The sequence below is a fragment of the Arachis ipaensis genome, chromosome B9, assembly GCF_059453495.1.
Source record: "Arachis ipaensis isolate K30076 ecotype BB chromosome B9, ASM5945349v1, whole genome shotgun sequence".
Lineage (NCBI taxonomy): Eukaryota > Viridiplantae > Streptophyta > Magnoliopsida > Fabales > Fabaceae > Arachis > Arachis ipaensis.
Window position 1 is genome coordinate 99934666 of NC_142444.1, and position 17969 is coordinate 99952634.

Here is a 17969-nt window from a genome sequence, read left to right on the forward strand (position 1 = left end):
CAAGCACTTAACTGGAGGAACCCTTTGGATTCGAATTTAGCTTTGCTTAAATTTCCAGACAGTGGTACTCAGAGCCTTAAGGTACTATTTATAGCATTGGGTCACGACTTTAAATGTTCAATGTCAAGGGTTACTTGACACTTTCACACCACAAGCATATAGTTAGGGATAGCAACTCTTTTGAGCTTTTTAGGCCAATTTTGACACTCCTAACCATTGATGCTCAAAGCCTTTGACCTTTTTCTCTTGATTTTTCTTTTTATTTTTCGATTTTCTTTTCTTCTTGCTGTTTCTTTTGCTTCAAGAATCAATCTTTTTAATATTTCAAAGAATCAATAATGCTTCTCTAAATTCCTGATCTTCAAGAGCCAACATGCTTAACTCCAACATCAAGTACGCACAGTTAATTCATACATTCAGAAAATAGAGATTAGGCCACCACATCAAAATAATAGAATAGCTCATGATATAACTCGAGACCTTGTGCATCTTACTACTTCTTTTTTCAATAAATTTTTCTTTTTAAGCTTGATGTAGAATACATAAGGCATCTTCTGATGTGTGGAAAACGATTCAACACAAAACTCACCGGCAAGTGTACCGGGTCGCATCAAGTAATAATAACTCACATGAATGAGATTGATCCCACAGGGATTGAAGGATTGAGCAATTTTAGTTAGGTGGTTGATTTAGTCAAGCAAACACGTTTTGATTTGAGTGATTTATATTCAACAGAGGCTAAATTGCATTAAATTTAAAGGGAGAGGGAGAATTGACAGTAAATTAAAGGGAAGAAGAAGTAAAGGAGCTAAATCTTAAAGTGCAAGTAATGTAAATGACAGAAGCTTAGATTGCAAGAAATGTAAATAGCTGAAGCTTAGAGTACAAGAATTGTAAATTGCTTGAATAGTAAAGGGCTTTGGGAGCTGGGATCTCAGATATTAAACAAGAGAATGTAAATAGCAATCAAGAGAAGTAAAAGATGAATTGAAATGCAGCAGATCTCAAACAGAAAAGAAAAATTACTTGCAGAAGCAATACAGAAAGTGAATTCAACTCAATTGTAAAATCTAAAAGAGAAGTTGAAGATCTCAGGGGCTGAATGAGACTAGAAAACATGTCTAGATCTCAATTCATTCCTTGATCCAACAGAAAATAATTGCAGAAAAAATAGAGATGAAAGCAGTAAAGAAAACTTAGATCCAAATCACAATTCCTTGAAATTATGCAGAAAGTAAACAAAGAGAGATCTCAGATCAAGAATGAAACAGAACTCCTTCAATTCTCAATCCAAGATTCAAAACAAAGAGTGAAGAGTGTAGAAGTAAGAACAAAGAGGAAGAGAATTCAATTCTCTATCTCAATTCCCATACCCGAAGCTAAAATCTAAAAATGAGCTCCAAAAAATGAAAAATGAAAAGTAAAAGTGTCAAAAAGGTAAAAGGTAAAGTAAAAGGAAAAGGTCAAAAAAGGTCCTCTCTAAATCAAACTAACTTCTATTTATACACTTCCTATTTTTGAATTTTAGAATTTGGAGTGGGCCTTTCAATTTGGTGAAGAATTGAATCCAATTTGATTTTTAATTGAATTTTGGACCATGGGTGCTGCTCCCAGTAGAGTACTCGGTTAACTGATTGAGCGCAGTACTCCCCCTTGTTTCCTTGGCCTTCCAATTTTTGTGCGTGCCAAGCTTGCCCGTGTCCTTCAATAGCGCTCAGTTGCATCACTTAACTGAGCGCTCAATCTTGCATTTGGTGTGCCAATTTGGTGCGTGACAAGCTCCTTGGTGCTGCCTCCTTCGAGCCTTGCTTGCAACAATTCAGCCAAGTTTGTTGAATAATGCAAGGAGGAATAACGCTCAGTTAAGTGAAGGAGCGCAGCGCTCCATGCTTGTTGAATGAGCCCCCAATTCGAACCATGGTGCGAGCACTTCAGCCCCAGATTGAGAAACAACCAAAGGTAGCACTCTTCAAGCTCCCTGGTTCGAATCCTTGCCAAACCATTTTGGCTAATTTCTTTTGCAAGTCTTGTAGCGTGAGGTCCCTTGTTCGAGTCCTTGTGAGTGTAATTCGGCCAGTTTTGGCTTATTTTTCCTTGACTAGGCCTTGTAGTAGCGCTTCTCTTGTCCCTCAAGTGCTGGGTTCGAAACTTGGGGCCTCCACTCCTTGGTTTTGCACTTTGTTTTTCTTTGAGGAGGAGCCCGAAAAGGTTAACTGAGTTAACCGAGCGCTATGCTTTCTTGCCTTGTTTCCTTAGTTCCTTGTAGCGCTCGGTTAAGTCATGCAGCACAGCATTCTTTGCCTTTGCTTCCTTGGATTGGATTAGCGCTCAATAAGAGAGCGCTGTGCTCAATAAGAGACCGCTGCTCCTTGGTTTCTTGATGCGCCACGCTTTTCTTCATCCATAGGCCACGCTTTCCTTGTTTCTTTCTTTTCTTCACCTACAAGTAATCAAAACAACCAATCAAAGTATCACCACATTCACAAGGTTTATAAATCATTCAAAAACCAACTAATTTTAGCTTAAACCTTATGATTTAGTGTCAAATAAAGGATGGTTGATTGATTCAACAACACCATGCAATTCCACTCCAAATCACTTACTTATAATACAAGAAAGTGCATAAAACCTAATGAAACAAGTGAAAATGCTTGAAAAGCTAGCATAAGATGACTTGTCATCACAACATCGAACTTAAACCTTGCTTGTCCCCAAGCAAGCACCAAACATAAGAGAAAATGAAATGAAACAAAGAGGTATGCATGTCCTTATTTAGCAGATAATTGAACTTGGTTCATGGGGTTTTATGCAGATCAATGGTAGCTCATTTATTACTTGCTGACAGATAAGAAATGTTTCCTTAAAGGTTCATTAGAGTTGCTGCTATAATGCCTTACTTTTGCTTGATCCCTTGCTAGCTTTTTCTTTCTTTCTTTTGCTTAGAAAGCTTATTTATTAATGAAAGCTTGGTGGCAAATGTTGCAGCAGCCTTTTTGGCTAAACTTTGCTCAACATTTCTTCACCAAAGACACATGGCTCACAATTTCTTCCTAGGAACATTGATGCCCAGCATCTCTTTGGATCACTAAATGTTTTGTAGCTAGGTTGCTCTTGATAGTGGACTTTTGGTTGACAATCCCAAATCAGTTGATCTAAGTGGCCAAGTTTCAAAATACTCCTCAGAACCTACTTGTCCAAGCATATCCTAGTACAAAAACACCACAGGCATATGTCCTAGGGTCCAAGCTATTGGTGTCTAGCCTTATTGTTTGTTCTTTTGCCAATTCTTGGCTTTTCTCTTTCTTTTCTTTTTGTTTTGATTCATTCTCAAGGGAATTTCATTAATTGATAGATTATAGCAGCAAACTAACCCACACTTGAAAGGAAGGATCATGTTATTATGCAGCTTTTTATTTTATGAGCTAACAATTGAGTCAAACAAGTACCACCAATGACTGCTCATTATAATTTCTACAACATTGAACATTCACTTTTCTAAATCAAACATTTCTCTTTTATTCATTGCAGAAAGGAACATAAAACAAAATTCAAGTTAATGATGGATGACAGAAACTATGCAGATTCAAGCAATTCTTACTTAATTGAACACCTTAGCACGACATATAGGAATCTCTAAATTAAAACATTTTATAGCAACAAGGATTAAGTATTCAATACAACCTATTGGGAATGTCTCCTATCTTTCCTTCTGTTGTATCACTTGGATGCAGATCCCTCTCACAGATTAAGTGTTTCCCTGCATAATCCTTAGAAGTTGCTTGCTTCTCAAGCCCTTAAGCAATTGGTTAGTATGTAGAAATTGATTGTGGGCTTTTGAACTTACTTTGGTGTATGAACACCAAACTTAGTCCCTTGCTATTGTTTCTTATGCATCAGGTTAACCATATGTGAAATCCTTTTGTCTTTGCTAAGGGAAATAGAACTAAAGACTAGAAAACAGCAGATTGGTTAAATGGTTTATCTGATTGCTTGGAGCTAGCATTATGCAGAAGGTGAGAATGTGTTTTAAGATGAGATTTTTGGTGGAACACCAAACTTAGAATCCTTCATTCTCCCTTAAATTATTTTGGTGTGCAACACCAAACTTAGCTCCTTGAAATACAGATAAAACTAATTAACCTTTTTATTGAAATAAGTGGAAAGGAAAACTACCTTAAGTTGGCTTGCCTCCCAACAAGCGCTTCTTTATTGTCACTAGCTTGACATCTTTCATTCTTGCTCAATTCAAGTTCTGAACCTCCTTTTCTTTGTCCCATTGGCCTCCCAAGTAATGCTTTGTGATGAGCGGATATTTTATACGCTTTTTGGGGTTAATTTCATATAGATTTTAATATGTTTTAGTTGGTTTTTAGTTTATTTTCATTAGTTTCTAGGAAAAATCCACATTTCTGGACTTTACTATGAGTTTGTGTGTTTTTCTGTAATTTCAAGTATTTTCTGGCTAAAATTGAGGGAGCTGAGCAAAAATCTGATTCAGGCTGAAAAAGGACTGCTGATGCTGTTGGATTCTGACCTCCCTGCACTCAAAATAGATTTTCTGGAGCTACAGGACTCCAAATGGCGTGATTCTAATTGATTTGGAAAGTAGACATCCAGGGCTTTCCAGCAATATATAATAGTCCATACTTTGCTCAAGGATAGACGACATAAACTGGCGTTCAACGCCAGAAAAGGATCCAAAGCTGGCGTTGAACGCCCAAAACAGCCCCAGGCACGTGAGAAGCTTTAGTCTCAGCCCCAGCACACACCAAGTGGGCCCCAGAAGTGGATTTCTGCACTATCTATTATAGTTTACTCATTTTCTGTAAACCTAGGCTACTAGTTTAGTATTTAAACAACTTTTAGAGATTCATTTTGAATCTCATGACATTTTAGATCTAAATTTTGTACTCTTTGTCGGTATGAGTCTCTAAACTCCATTGTTGGAGGTGAGAAGCTCTGCTGTGTCTCGATGAATTAATGCAAGTATTTCTGTTTTCCATTCAAACATGCGTGTTCCTATCTAAGATATCCATTCGCGCCTAACTATGGAGAAGGTGATGATCAGTGACACTCATCACCTTCCTCAATCCATGAACGTGTGTCTGACAATCACTTCCGTTCTACATCAGATTGAATGAATATCTCTTAGATTCTCTAATCAGAATCTCTGTGGTATAAGCTAGATTGATGGCGGCATTCATGAGAATCCGGAAAGTCTAAACCTTGTCTGTGGTATTCCGAATAGGATTCTGGGATTGGATGGCTGTGACGAACTTCAAACTCGCGAGTGCTGGGCGTAGTGACAGACGCAAAAGGATAGTAAATCCTATTCCGGTACGCCTGAGAACCTGCAGATGATTAGCCGTGCGGTGACAGCGCACCTGAACCCTTTTCACTGGAAGGATGGATGGTAGCCATTGACAACGGTGACCCACCTACACACAGCTTGCCATAGGAGGACGTGCGTGCATGAATCAGAGGACAGAGGAAAGCAGAGATTCTGAAGACAAAACATCTCCAAAACTCCAGCATATTATCCATTACTGCATAACAAGTAACCTTTAATCCATGCTCTCTTGTTTATTCGCAACTCAACTGATAAATATAACTGACTTCCTGACTAAGAATAGCAAGATAACCATAGCTTGCTTCAAACCAACAATCTCTGTGGGATTCGACCCTTACTCACGTAAGGTATTACTTGGACGACCCAGTGCACTTGCTGGTTAGTGGTACGAGTGTGAAAAGTGTGATTCATTATTCGTGCACCACTTTGCCTTGTGACCATTTGCTGTGAAGTGACGGTTTGTTACTTCATCTAGCAATTCAAGGCTTCCATAAGGAAAAACCTTTGTCACCAAGTATGGACCAGTCCATTTGGATTTGAGCTTGCCAAGGAAAACCTTAAGCCTGGAGTTATATAAGAGTACTTGCTGTCCTGGTTTGAACTCCTTCTTTGAGATCTTCTTGTCATGCCACCTCTTTGCTTTTTCCTTGTATATCTTAGCATTTTCATAAGCTTCTAGCCTAAACTCATCCAACTCATTTAGTTGTAGCAGCCTCTTCTCTCCTGCTGCTTGAGAATCAAGGTTGAGAAGTTTAGTGGTCCAAAAAACTTTATGTTCAAGCTCTATAGGGAGGTGACAAGATTTGCCATATAACAGCTGAAAAGGGGACTTCCCAATAGGAGTTTTGAATGCGGTCCTATATGCCCAAAGTGCATCTTCTAGTTTTCTGGCCTAATCTTTCCTGGTTGCTCCCACAGTCTTCTCCAAAATCATCTTCAACTCCTTATTTGCAAGCTCTGCTTGGCCATTGGTCTGTGGGTGATATGGTGTGGCTACTTTATGCATCACCCCATATTGTGGAGTAGTTTCTCCATCTGTTTGTTGCAGAAATGACTGCCACCGTCACTAACCAGACCCTTAGGTACTCCATACCTGGTGAATATATGCTTCTTTAGGAATTGAAGGACAACTTGTGCATCACACGTGGTTGTGGCTATAGCTTCCACCCACTTTGAGACATACTCCACTGCTACAAGTATGTATTTGAAAGAGTATGAAGGAGGAAAAGGGCCCATGAAATCAATGCTCCATAAATCAAAGAGTTCTACCTCCAGGATGTAGTTCTGAGGCATCTCACTCCTTTTTGTTAATCCTCCACCCCTTTGGCACTCATTGCATTGATGAACAAACTCTCTAGCATCCTTAAATATGGTAGGCCAATAAAATCCACTTTGAAGTACCTTGGCTGGTGTTCTTTCTGGCCCAAAATGTCCACCATAAGTTGAACCATGACAGTGCCACAATATGCTTCTCATCCCACCTTCAGGAACACATTTCCTTATCATCCCATCTGAACATCTTCTGAATAAGAATGGTTCTTCCCATAGGAATTTATTTGCTTCATTAAGTAGCTTTTTCACTTGTTGCTTGGTGAATTCCTTGGGAATCTTTCTTCCAACCTTATAGTTTGCAATGTCAGCAAACCAAGGAGCTTGTTGAATCTGTAAGAGGTGTTCATCTGGAAAGCTTTAATTCACTAGATGTGAGGCTTCTTGAATTGTTTCTGGTGGCAATCTTGATAGATGATCAGCAATTTGGTTCTCACTACCCTTCCTGTCCTTTATTTCAATGTCAAACTCTTGTAGAAGCAATATCCATCTGATAAGTCTTGGTTTAGCATCTTGTTTTGACATCAAATACTTAAGGGCAGCATGGTTAGTATAAACTACAATTTTGGATCCAATCAAGTATGATCTAAACTTATCAAATGCATAGACCACAGCCAATAATTCCTTCTCTGTTGTGGTGTAATTTTTTTGAGCTTCATTCAATATTTTGCTTGCATAATAGATGACATGATGAAAGTTCCCCTTCCTTTGTCCCAACACATCACCAATTGCAATGTCACTTGCATCACACATGAGTTCAAAGGGTGATCCCCAATCTGGGGGTGTGATGATTGGTGCAGTGGTGAGTTTGGTTTTTAAAGTGTCAAAGGCATGCTGGCAGCTTTCATAAAAAATAAAAGGATTATCAACCATCAACAAGTTGCTTAATGGTTTGGCTATTTTTCAAAAATCCTTGATAAATCTTCTATAAAATCCAGCATGTCCTAAGAAACTTCTAACCGCTTTCACATTAGTAGGTGGAGGGAGTTTCTCTATGATTTCTACCTTTGCCTTGTCAACTTCTATCCCTTTTTTTGAAACTTTGTTGCCAAGAACAATCCCTTCAGGTACCATAAAATGGCATTTTTCCCAATTTAAAACCAAATTGGTTTCTTGGCACCGTTTCAAGACAAGGGTAAGATGATGCAAGCAAGTACTAAAAGTGTCACCAAAAACAGAGAAATCATCCATGAAAACTTCAATAAATATTTCTACCATATATAAGAAGATTGATAGCATGCATCTTTGAAATGTTGCTGGAGCATTACACAATCCAAAAGGCATCCTTCTGTATGCGAAAACTCCAAAGGGACAGGTGAAAGATGTCTTCTCTTGATCCATGGGATCAACTACTATTTGATTGTAGCCAGAATACCCATCAAGGAAGCAGTAGTATGCATGGCCAGCTAGCCTCTCAAGCATTTGGTCAATGAAAGGGAGAGGAAAGTGATCTTTGCGTGTGGCATCATTCAGCCTCCTATAGTCAATACACATCCTCCATCCTGTCACAGTTCTTATGGGAATGAGCTCATTCTTCTCATTAACAATAACTGTCATCCCACCTTTCTTTGGTACCACTTGAACTGGGCTTATCCATGAACTGTCAGAGATAGGATAGATAATCCCTGTATTCCATAACTTCATTACTTCCTTCTGGATAACTTCCTTCATTATGGGATTTAGCCTCCTTTGAGGTTGAACCACTGGTTTGGAATTGTCTTCCAAAAGGATCTTATGCATGCAAACTGCAGGACTAATACCCTTCAAGTCATCAATAGTCCATCCTAATGCATCTTTGTGAGCCTTTAGTACATTAAGGAGCTTTCCTTCTTCTTCTTCAGTTAGGGAAGAGTTGATAATCACTAGGAAGCTATTTGCTGTGCCAAGGAATGCATATTTGAGATGAATAGGGAGAGGCTTCAAGTCTTGTTTTGGCACTTCTTCGTTCTTGTCTTGTTTCACCTCATTCTCAATGGAAATTTCAGCTACTTGTGCTTCCATTGTCTCCTGATCTTCTTCCCCTTCTTCTTCTTGTTGCTCATGATGATTGGCTTCTAACATTTCTTCCACTAAACTTTCTATCATATCTACTCTCATGTAATCTTCTTGCTCAGGGGGATGTCGCATTGCCTTGAAAACATTGATGATCATTTGCTCATTGTACACCCTGAAGATCATTTCTCTCTTCTCCACATCAATAATAGCTCTTGCTGTGGCTAGAAACGGCCTTCCCAAAATGATTGAATTATTTCTGTCCTCTTCTGTGTCCAAAATTACAAAGTCTTTAGGGAAAATAAACTCTCCAACCTTCACCAATAGATTTTTCACAATGCCATTGGGTGTCTTGATTGATCTGTCGGCCATTACCAAAGACATCCTGGTAGGTTTGAGTTCTTCTATGGCAAGCTTTCTCATCATTGATAGGGGCATCAAATTGATACTAGCACCAAGATCACAGAGAGCTTTGTCTAAGGTCATCTTGCCTATGGTACATGAAACTACAAAATTCCTTGGGTCTTTAAGTTTTGGTGGAATACCCCTTTGAATCACAGCACTGCATTCTTCAGTGAGAAGCACTATTTCCTTTTCATGCCAACTTCTCTTTTTATTGATAAGCTCTTTCAAGAACTTTGCATATAGAGGCATCTGCTCTAATGCCTCAGCAAGTGGAATATTAATCTCCAATTTCTTGAAGACTTCAAGGAATTTGGGGAAGTATTGATCCTTGGTTTCCTTGTTGAACCTTTGAGGATATGGCAAGGTAGGTGTGAAAGTCTTCTCCACTTGCTTCTGTCCTTGAGATGGTCCTTCTATTGCTTCCTTCCCTTTTTTTAAGTTTTGTGGCTGGTCATCCTTCTCTTTGAGCTTCTCTAAAGTTTGCTTGCTTGTTGTCGCTTCTTTGTTGCTGGCTTTCTCTCTCTCGGTTGGTTTCTTGTTATTCATCAAGGTTTTTCTACTCCTTAGCTGTATAGCTTTGCATTCTTCTTTAGGATTTAGAATGGTATCACTTGGGAGTGAGCTTGTTGGCCTTTCAATCACAGCTTGCTTGGAAAGCTACCCAATCTGCCTTTCTATATTTCTTATGGAAGCTTCATTGTTCTTGTTTGTAAGTTCTTGTTGTTTCATCATTTTCCATCAATATCTCCAAGTTGGAGATTCTCTGAGAGTCTTGTGAAATTTGTGGTTGGTTGTGAGCTGGTGAGGGTGGATGATAGTTGTTTAGGTTGGTGGTTTGGTTATTGGATGGATAATGGTTGGAATTAGGGTAATTGTTTTGGAGTTTTCTATATGAATTTTGGTTATTGTTCTGCTGGTTGTTTTTTGAGTTGTTTTGATTTGAATTTCTTTACCATGGCTGCAGATTTTGATGGTGGTTATCTCCCCATCTAAGGTTGGGGTGGTTCTTTCATGATGGATTATAGGTGTCACCATAAACTTCACTTGATCCAGAACCTTAGTTGTGCACATATTGAATTTGTTCCTGCTGCTGATCTTCCTAGTTCTCTTCATTCTGCCCCCATGTGGTTGGTGGTTGGCTTGTGATATTCACTGATGCAACTTGTAAGCTATCAATTATGTTTGCCATTTGTTCAAATTGTTGCTGAAGTTGCTGCTGCATCATCTTGTTTTGAGCTAGGATTGTGTCCACTCCTTCTAATTCTAGCACTCCTTTCCTTTTGTGATGGTTGGCATTGTCTCTGATGAGCAAAGAAATATTGATTGTTTGCCACCATATCAATGAGGTTTTGAGCCTCCTCTGCTGTTTTCATCAATTGTAAGGAGCCTCCTGTTGAATGATCTAGTGCCTCCTGAGCCTTAAGAGTCATACCTTCATAGAAATTTTGAAGAATGTCCCATTCATTAAACATTTCAGGGGGACATTTTCTAATCAGGGCCTTGTACCTCTCCCATGCCTCATAGAGAGATTCTGCATCCATCTGTGTGAAAGTTTGCACCTCCGTCTTGAGCTTGATGATCCTTTGAGGTGGGTAGAACTTGGCCAAGAATTTATTCACTAGATCCTCCCAACTAGTGATGCTTCCTTGTGGAAAGGTTTCAAGCCATTGAGCAGCTTTGTCCCTCAATGAGAATGGGAACAGTAGTAATTTATATGTTTCTGGATGCACACCATTAGACTTCACTGTATCACAAATCCTCAGAAAGGTAGATAAGTATTGGTTTGGATCCTCCAAAGGGCTTCCTCCATATGAGCAATTATTCTGTACCAATGTGATGAGCTGGGGCTTCAATTCAAAGTTATTTGCATTGACATTTGGGGTAAGGATGCTACTCCCACAATGCCTTGGATTAGCAAATGTATATGAAGCCAATACTCTCCTTTGGATTTGTTGAGTGATCATGCAAGCCTAGAAAGGAAAACAGAAAATAGAATGAATTACTGAAAAATAGAAAGAAAGGGAGAATGAAACTCAATCACCTCAGTGCTGGTGGCTGCTCAGACTATGCTCTTCTGTGAAGATGATTCATCTCCCTTTGGTTCCATTGATGATAATATAAACTTAGAGCTCGTTTTACAACACCAAACTTAAAAAGTTTGCTTGTCCCCAAGCAAAGAAAGCTTGGTCCCCTTTTTTGGCGTTAAACGCCAGGAATGCTTGCCTCCTTTCTGACATTGAGCTTCCAGTTGGCATTCAGCGCTAGAGCCTTCCTGTTCCAGGGTGTTCTGTTCTTTATTCTGAGTTCTGCGATCCCTGTTCTAAGCACTGTGCATGATCACAAATATTAGAAAAACTAGGAAAACTATGAAAATCAATGACAAATAAAATTTTACTAAACGAAACTCAAACTAAAGACAACTGAAATTAAAACAGAATTAAACTAAAGGGTACTTATGGTTGGATTGCCTCCCAACAAGCGCTTCTTTACCATCACTAGCTTGACGGTCAGCTTCTTCAAGGAGGAAGATAGTCATAGAGGCTTAAATCCTCACTCCTCACTGTGAGCTTCTTTTTGGTAATCTCATGGATCAACTCAATATACTTAGGAGACAAGGTCCTATTCACAGTATGAGGCAGGATTGGGCTTGCAGTGAATACTACCCTCATCACTGGTGAGACGCCTTCAGCAGGGATCTTTTTGTTCCTCTATCCCCTAGGCATCTTCCTCTTGGGACCTTCCTCCTTGGTGGATAGTGCACACCCAACACCAAACTTAAGTTTGGTGTTAGAGGGAATTGAATTGGTTCCAACCAAGGGAGGAGGCTTAAACACTGAATTCTGTGTGCATGTACTTCCTTTGTCAAGGGATGGCAAAGGTTTATAAACTTTGAAAACCATGTAGTTCTCATGTAACCTCAGCGCCACTTTGCCTGTCTCAACATCTATCCGGGTTCCTCCATTGGTGGCTAGGAATGGTCTTCTCAGGATGATGGAGTCATCTGTTTCTTCTCTCATGTCAAGTATCACAGAGTCTGCCGGGAGGAATAGCTCTCCGACCTTGTCTAGTACGTTCTCCACTAGCCCATATGCCTGTCTCAGGGACTTGTCAGCCATTTGCATGGTTATCCTTGTTGCCTGTACTTCTTGAATTCCCAACTTCTTCATTACAGACAGATGTATCAGATTTATACTTGAGCCAAGACCACACACGACTTTATCAAAAGTGATCTTTTCAATAGTACATAGAATTTGAAAGCTCCCTTGGCAGCTTATTTTGAATTAGTGCACTGCACTCCTTAGTCAGTACCTCGATTTCATCTCCCTTTAAGGCCTTCTTTTCAGGGGGTCAACTCTTTATGAGTGCAGCAGAGAGAGGCCTTTGCTCTAAAACCTCAACAACAGGAATATTGATTTGCAGCTTCTTAGAGACTTCCAGGAACTGTGAGTGGTTCTCATCCTTGGTCTCCTTTTGGGGCTTCTGAGAGTGTGGTACTTCAGGCTCTTGTGCCACCAATGGGGTGTGTATCAATGTCCTTTCAATCTCTTCGTGAGCCTTTTCTTCCTTCAATTCCATAGCAGCATGCACCTCCTCATACTTGGCCTCCTTCATCAAGACAATAATTTCATCTTCCTTCAAGACCTTCTTCTTAGAGAGTGTGCTTTTTATGAAGGCCTTATAGGAATGCATTTCCTCCATCACCACGGCAAAAGGAATATTGTACAAGAACTGAATGAATTGCTCACCCTCGATCTCCTCTTGTGACTTCTGAGGGTGTACATGAATGCTCTCAGCCTCTTCTGGTGTTTTTGTTTGCTCTGATCCTTTAGCAATTATGGCTTCGCACTTTTCTCTTAGGGTAGGCACTGTGTCACTGGGAAGAGTGAGGGGTCTCTGAAGTCTCTGAGGGTATCGCAATTTGGCTTTGTACTCTGGGGCCTTGGATAGTACAGGATGAGTGTCCAGAGTGACTGGAAAAGGGCTTGAGGGGAATGTCTTTTGAATTGATGTCAATTACCCCCCCTCTGGGCGTTCAACATCCACTTTGCCCTCTTCTGGGCGTTTTACTTCCATGGTGGTTTCCTTTACTGCTGCAATTTCACTCTCTAGTGTCTCTTTTTCATCCTGTGCTTCATTGTTCTGATGTTGAGTATTTAAGGTCCTGCCACTCCTCAATTGAACAGCTTGGAAGTCCTCTCTTATCTGCCCAGATATTTGCTGATTCATCTGGCTTATTTGCATCCCTAGATTCCTAATGGAGGCTTTGGTTTCCTGCATAAAGCTTTGTTGTCTCTTTACAATTTCTGCCAACATAGATGCCAGGTCAGGAGTACTCTGAGGTTGTGGAGGCTGAGGAAGAAAGTTGTTGATTGGATTTTGATTAAGACTTCCCCGAAAGCTGTTGGCATAATTAGATTGCTGACTATAGGGCTGCTCTCTCCTCCCAAAGCTTGAGAAACTCCCCCCACCTTTGAAACCAAGGAGTATTATCGGGGTTTCTGGAGGGGTTTCCCATGTAATTAACCTGTTCTGGTGTCCACTGGCCATAGTTGTAAGGCTCATCTTAAGGGAATCCATCATTCATACCATATGGACCATCTGGAGAAGTATTCTAAATCTTTGCAATTGGGTTCTGCATGCCACCCAATTGTTGAGTAAGAAGACTTATCTGTTGACGCATATGCTCGTCCTGAGCACGAATTGTATCTAAGGAGTACACTGATAAACTACTATTTTATGGTTTATCTTGTGCTCAATTGAGTGGATTTTATCAATCTTTCATACACTTATTCATATGATTTGCATGAGTTTACGTTTTTCTTCCTGATTTTGTGCTATGATTGAAAACATGCTTCTTTGGTCTTAATTTTGATATGTTTAATCTTCTCTTATTACCATTGGATGCCTTGATATGTGTGTTAAGTGATTATAGGGATTACAGGGCAGGAATGCCTCAGAGGATGGAAAGGAAGTATGCAAAAGTGGAAGGAATACAAGAAGCTGAAGGAACTGCTAAGCTGTCCAGCCTGACCTCTTCGCACTCAAACGGTCATAACTCGAGCTACAGAGGTCCAAATGATACCGTTCCAGTTGCGTTGGAAAGATAACATCTGGGGCTTCGCAACGATATATAATTTTTCATAGCTTCCCCGAATCCAGGCAATACGAACGCGTGGATCACGCGGATGCGTGACCTGGCAAAAACCCAATCCGCGCAAACGCGTGGACGACGCTTCCGCGTCACTTTCTCGCAACCTGTACGTACCAGAAATCACTGGGGGTGATTTCTGGGCTATTTTTGACCCAGTTTTCGGTCTAGAAAACACATATTAGAGGCTATAAAGTGGGGGAATCCATTCATCCATAATCATCAGCTTATAATTCATAATTTTTAGTTTTTAGATGTAGTTTTTAGAGAAAGAGAGGTTCTCTCCTCTCTCTTAGGATTTAGTTTTAGGATTTAGGATTATTTCTTCTTCATCACAGGTTCAACGTTCCTTTTATTTATTTTTCCAATTTAATATAATTTGAGGTATTTCAGTTATAAGATTGTTTTATTTACGCTATGAATGCTTTCGATTTATCCAAATTATTTTCATTCGAGTAGATTCTCTTCCCTTTTTGGCTCTGGATAAGTAATTGGTAACGCTTGAGTTATCAAATAAAGCAGTGGTTGAAATTGGCAGATTACTAATTGATCTAGATCACTCTAAAGCTAGTCTTCCCACAGGGATTGACTAGGACTTGAGGATCAAGCTAATTAGTCCACTTGATTTACCTTCATAGTTAGAGGTTAACAAAGTGGGATTAAAATCTAATTCTCATCACAATTGATAAGGATAGCACTTCCAGTTCTTATACCTTGCCAAGAGTTTTATTATTTATTTAAATTAATTCCTTACAATTTACTTTCTTGCCATTTATTATTCTTGCTTTTTATCTTATACATTAAAAACCCAAAATTCTACCTTTTTCATAGCTAATAATAAGTCATACCTCCCTGAAATTCCTTGAGAAGACGACCCGAGGTTTAAATACTCGGTTATCAATTTTATTGGGTTTGCTTAAGTGACAAACAAAACTTTTGTAAGAAAAGAATTCTTGTCGGTCTAGAAACTATACTTACAACGCGAATTTATTGTGAAAATTCTAGATCGCGCGAGAGTTTTCTTCATCAAAATGGCGCCGTTGCCGGGGAATTGCAAACGTGTGCCTTATTATTGGTTATAGTAAATATTTGCTTTTTACCTGTTTTATTGTTTTTATTTTTGTTTTTATTTTTGCTTTTTCGTAAATTAAGAGGTTATTGGTTTTTATTTAGTTATTAAAAATTTTTCAAAAAATTTGTTCTTAGTGTTCATCTTGATCTTCAAGTTGTTCTTCGTGTTCATCTTGATCTTCAAGTTGTTCTTAGTTGTTTTCTTCATTTTGATCTAAAAATTTTTAAGTTTGGTGTCATTTTATTGTTTTTCTCTTTCCTCATTAAATTCAAAAATTCAAAATTTAAAACTCAAATTCCAAATTTCAAATTTCAATTTTCAAAATTTAAATTTAAAAATTTAAAAATTCAAATCTCAATTTTCAAAATTTAAAATTTCAAAATTCAATTTTTTTTTCAAAAAAATCATATCTTTTTCAAAATCTTATCTTATCTTATTTCAAAAATCAAATTTCAAATTTCAATATTTGAATTCCAAAATTCAAAATCCAAATTTAAAATTTAAAATTTAAAATTTTAAAAATCAAACCTTTTCAAAATTTAAATCTTTTTCAAATTTTTATCTTATATTGATTGACTTTTTCAAAATTCAAATTTCAAAATTTGAAAAAAAAAATTCAAATTTAAAATTCAAAAATTTAATTTTCAAAGTTTGAATTTCAATAACATTTTAATCTAAATTTATTTTTTTTGTTTTTAATTTTTATTTGCTACTATGAACTCTCACCCCTTTGGCTATGAGTCTGGTTACAATTATGTTGCAGGAAGAGGAAACTATAATGAAAATAGACATCAAGGTTGGAAGAATCAAAGATGGGAGGAGCCACAAGGATTTGATCAACCCTCTTGGCAACAACCCCCTCCAATGCACTATAACCAACAACCATTCTGTGATGCATACCAAAATGATGACTATGGTGGACCCCCTTGTAGTTACCAACAAGTCCCGCCATATGCTTATGAACCATCTCCTCAACACAACTCTGGACCACCATACTCACAAGCCCCTTACCACCAAATACCACCATATGATCCTAACCTGTATCCACCACACCAACTACCATATAAACCACACCCAGAACCACCACCTCAATATTTACCATCTCCATATCCTTATCAAGAAGAACCACCTTCCTATTATGAACCCTCTCTCCCAACCAATGAACCCTCATATCCACCCCAACCTCCAATGGATGACAGACTTCGTGTTCTTCTTCAAGGGGAAGTGAAGATGCAAAGGAGTATACTGGAACTCACGACTGCCTTAACCGAGGTAGTAAATATAATAGCTTCCCAACATCTGAGTACTCAAAGAACTCCCATGGCTACATGTGGAGAATCAAAAGAAGAGCAAAGCATGAAGGAGACACTAAAAACTTCGGTGGACAATGAGGAACATGGCTTTGTATTGGAACAAGTGGAGGAAGCCATAATAGTTGCAGAGGAAGAAATAGTTGCAGAATTAGGAGATGTTGAACCTCCATGGGAAAGTCAGGTTCTAAAAACTCCTTCCAAGGCGATTGAAATTGATGTTGAGGAGGGTGTACAACCTCCGAGGCATATCATGGTTAAGGACTTGGAAGAGGTCGATCAAGAGATGGAGATTCAAGAAGAAGAAGCACAACCTCCCATGCCCTTGGAAAGCCGTGAAGAGGAGATTGAATTGGAAGAAAGCTACCAAGAGGAAGAGGTTGAAATTGAAGAAGCTTATAAGTAGGTGGAAGCTGTCAGAGAAGAGCACAAGGGAGTGGAGCTTGCAAGTTCATTAGAAACACCTCTCCCAAGGCCATTACCGTCCAACACAACGTTCAAGTGGGTAAAATTCCTACCCTTGACCTTTACCTTCCCACTTGAATATGGGCTAATGGAGACGGATGGTCAACTTAGAGCTCTTTGTGGCATTAAGCGTAAGAGGAAGATGGTCAGTGGTAAGAATTGTCCTCCAAGGTTCATTATGGTTGGAAGCTTTAAGTTTAAACGCAAAGGTTGGTGTAGAGCTCAATTGAATAGGTCTGGAAAGTTGTTTGGACGCTTCAGTGAGAATTCTAAGGCTGAACCACCCAGATGGAATCATAATAATCAACTTGAAGACGGGTGTAGAAACAAGATTTGGGATCCCAGAGGCCATTGGAAGTCCAAGCATTGGTGGCAGTTTCAGGATGAGTTCAAGCACAAGCCACCATAACAGGAAGCTCACCAAATGTCCAACTTAAGGACTTTAACTAAAAGTGCTAGGTGGGAGACAACCCACCATAGTATGATCGTTCCTTTTCTTCAATTTTGATTTTATTTCGTTTTGTTTGTTTTTGAGTTTTATTTTATTCTATTTTCATTGAACTTGGAATTATTCATAGAATCCACACTATCATTGCATTCTGCATAATGCATTATTATAAAAAAAAAACGCACGTGACGCGGCAGCGTCGCTGACGCGTCCGCGTCACTAGTGCGTTTTGAAGAAAAGAGAATTGAACAGAGAGTCACGCGAGAGCGTGGCTGGAGGCGTGCCTTTGGCACAAATTGATCCACGCGACCGCGTCGCTGACGCGTCCGCATCATGTGGGAAAAATGCCTCCCACGCGTCCGGGTCACCCACACGAACGCGTGGCTCTGTAAAATCGACGTAAAGGGGTGTAAGGCAGTAAGTTGGGCTGGAATGGGGCTGGAACCATT

The 17969-nt window shown here is 39.2% G+C and overlaps 1 protein-coding gene across 1 annotated transcript; it reads right to left on the reverse strand.

Moving 5' to 3' along the window:
* Window positions 1-6355: 6355 nt before the first annotated feature.
* LOC148545619 (uncharacterized) lies at window positions 6356-9622 on the reverse strand. Its single transcript, XM_088499076.1, has 4 exons — window positions 9277-9622; window positions 7948-9162; window positions 7640-7740; window positions 6356-7012 (listed from the first exon to the last, which is right to left on the reverse strand). Exons 1-4 carry the CDS (start codon window positions 9620-9622, stop codon window positions 6356-6358), a joined length of 2319 nt encoding a protein of 772 aa, XP_088355202.1.
* Between the last annotated feature and the right edge of the window lie 8347 nt (window positions 9623-17969).

Bases quoted from the DNA above. Each gene is read 5' to 3' on its own strand.
- LOC148545619 (XM_088499076.1), bottom strand. From the start codon at position 9,622: ATGAATAACAAGAAACCAACCGAGAGAGAGAAAGCCAGCAACAAAGAA. The intron at 7,741-7,947 runs GTAATGCTCCAG...TGGTACCTGAAG, and splicing joins AAGGATGCCTTTTGGATTGT to GGATTGTTCTTGGCAACAAA. The intron at 7,013-7,639 runs GTTAGAAGTTTC...CACCTCTTACAG, and splicing joins CACCTACTAATGTGAAAGCG to ATTCAACAAGCTCCTTGGTT.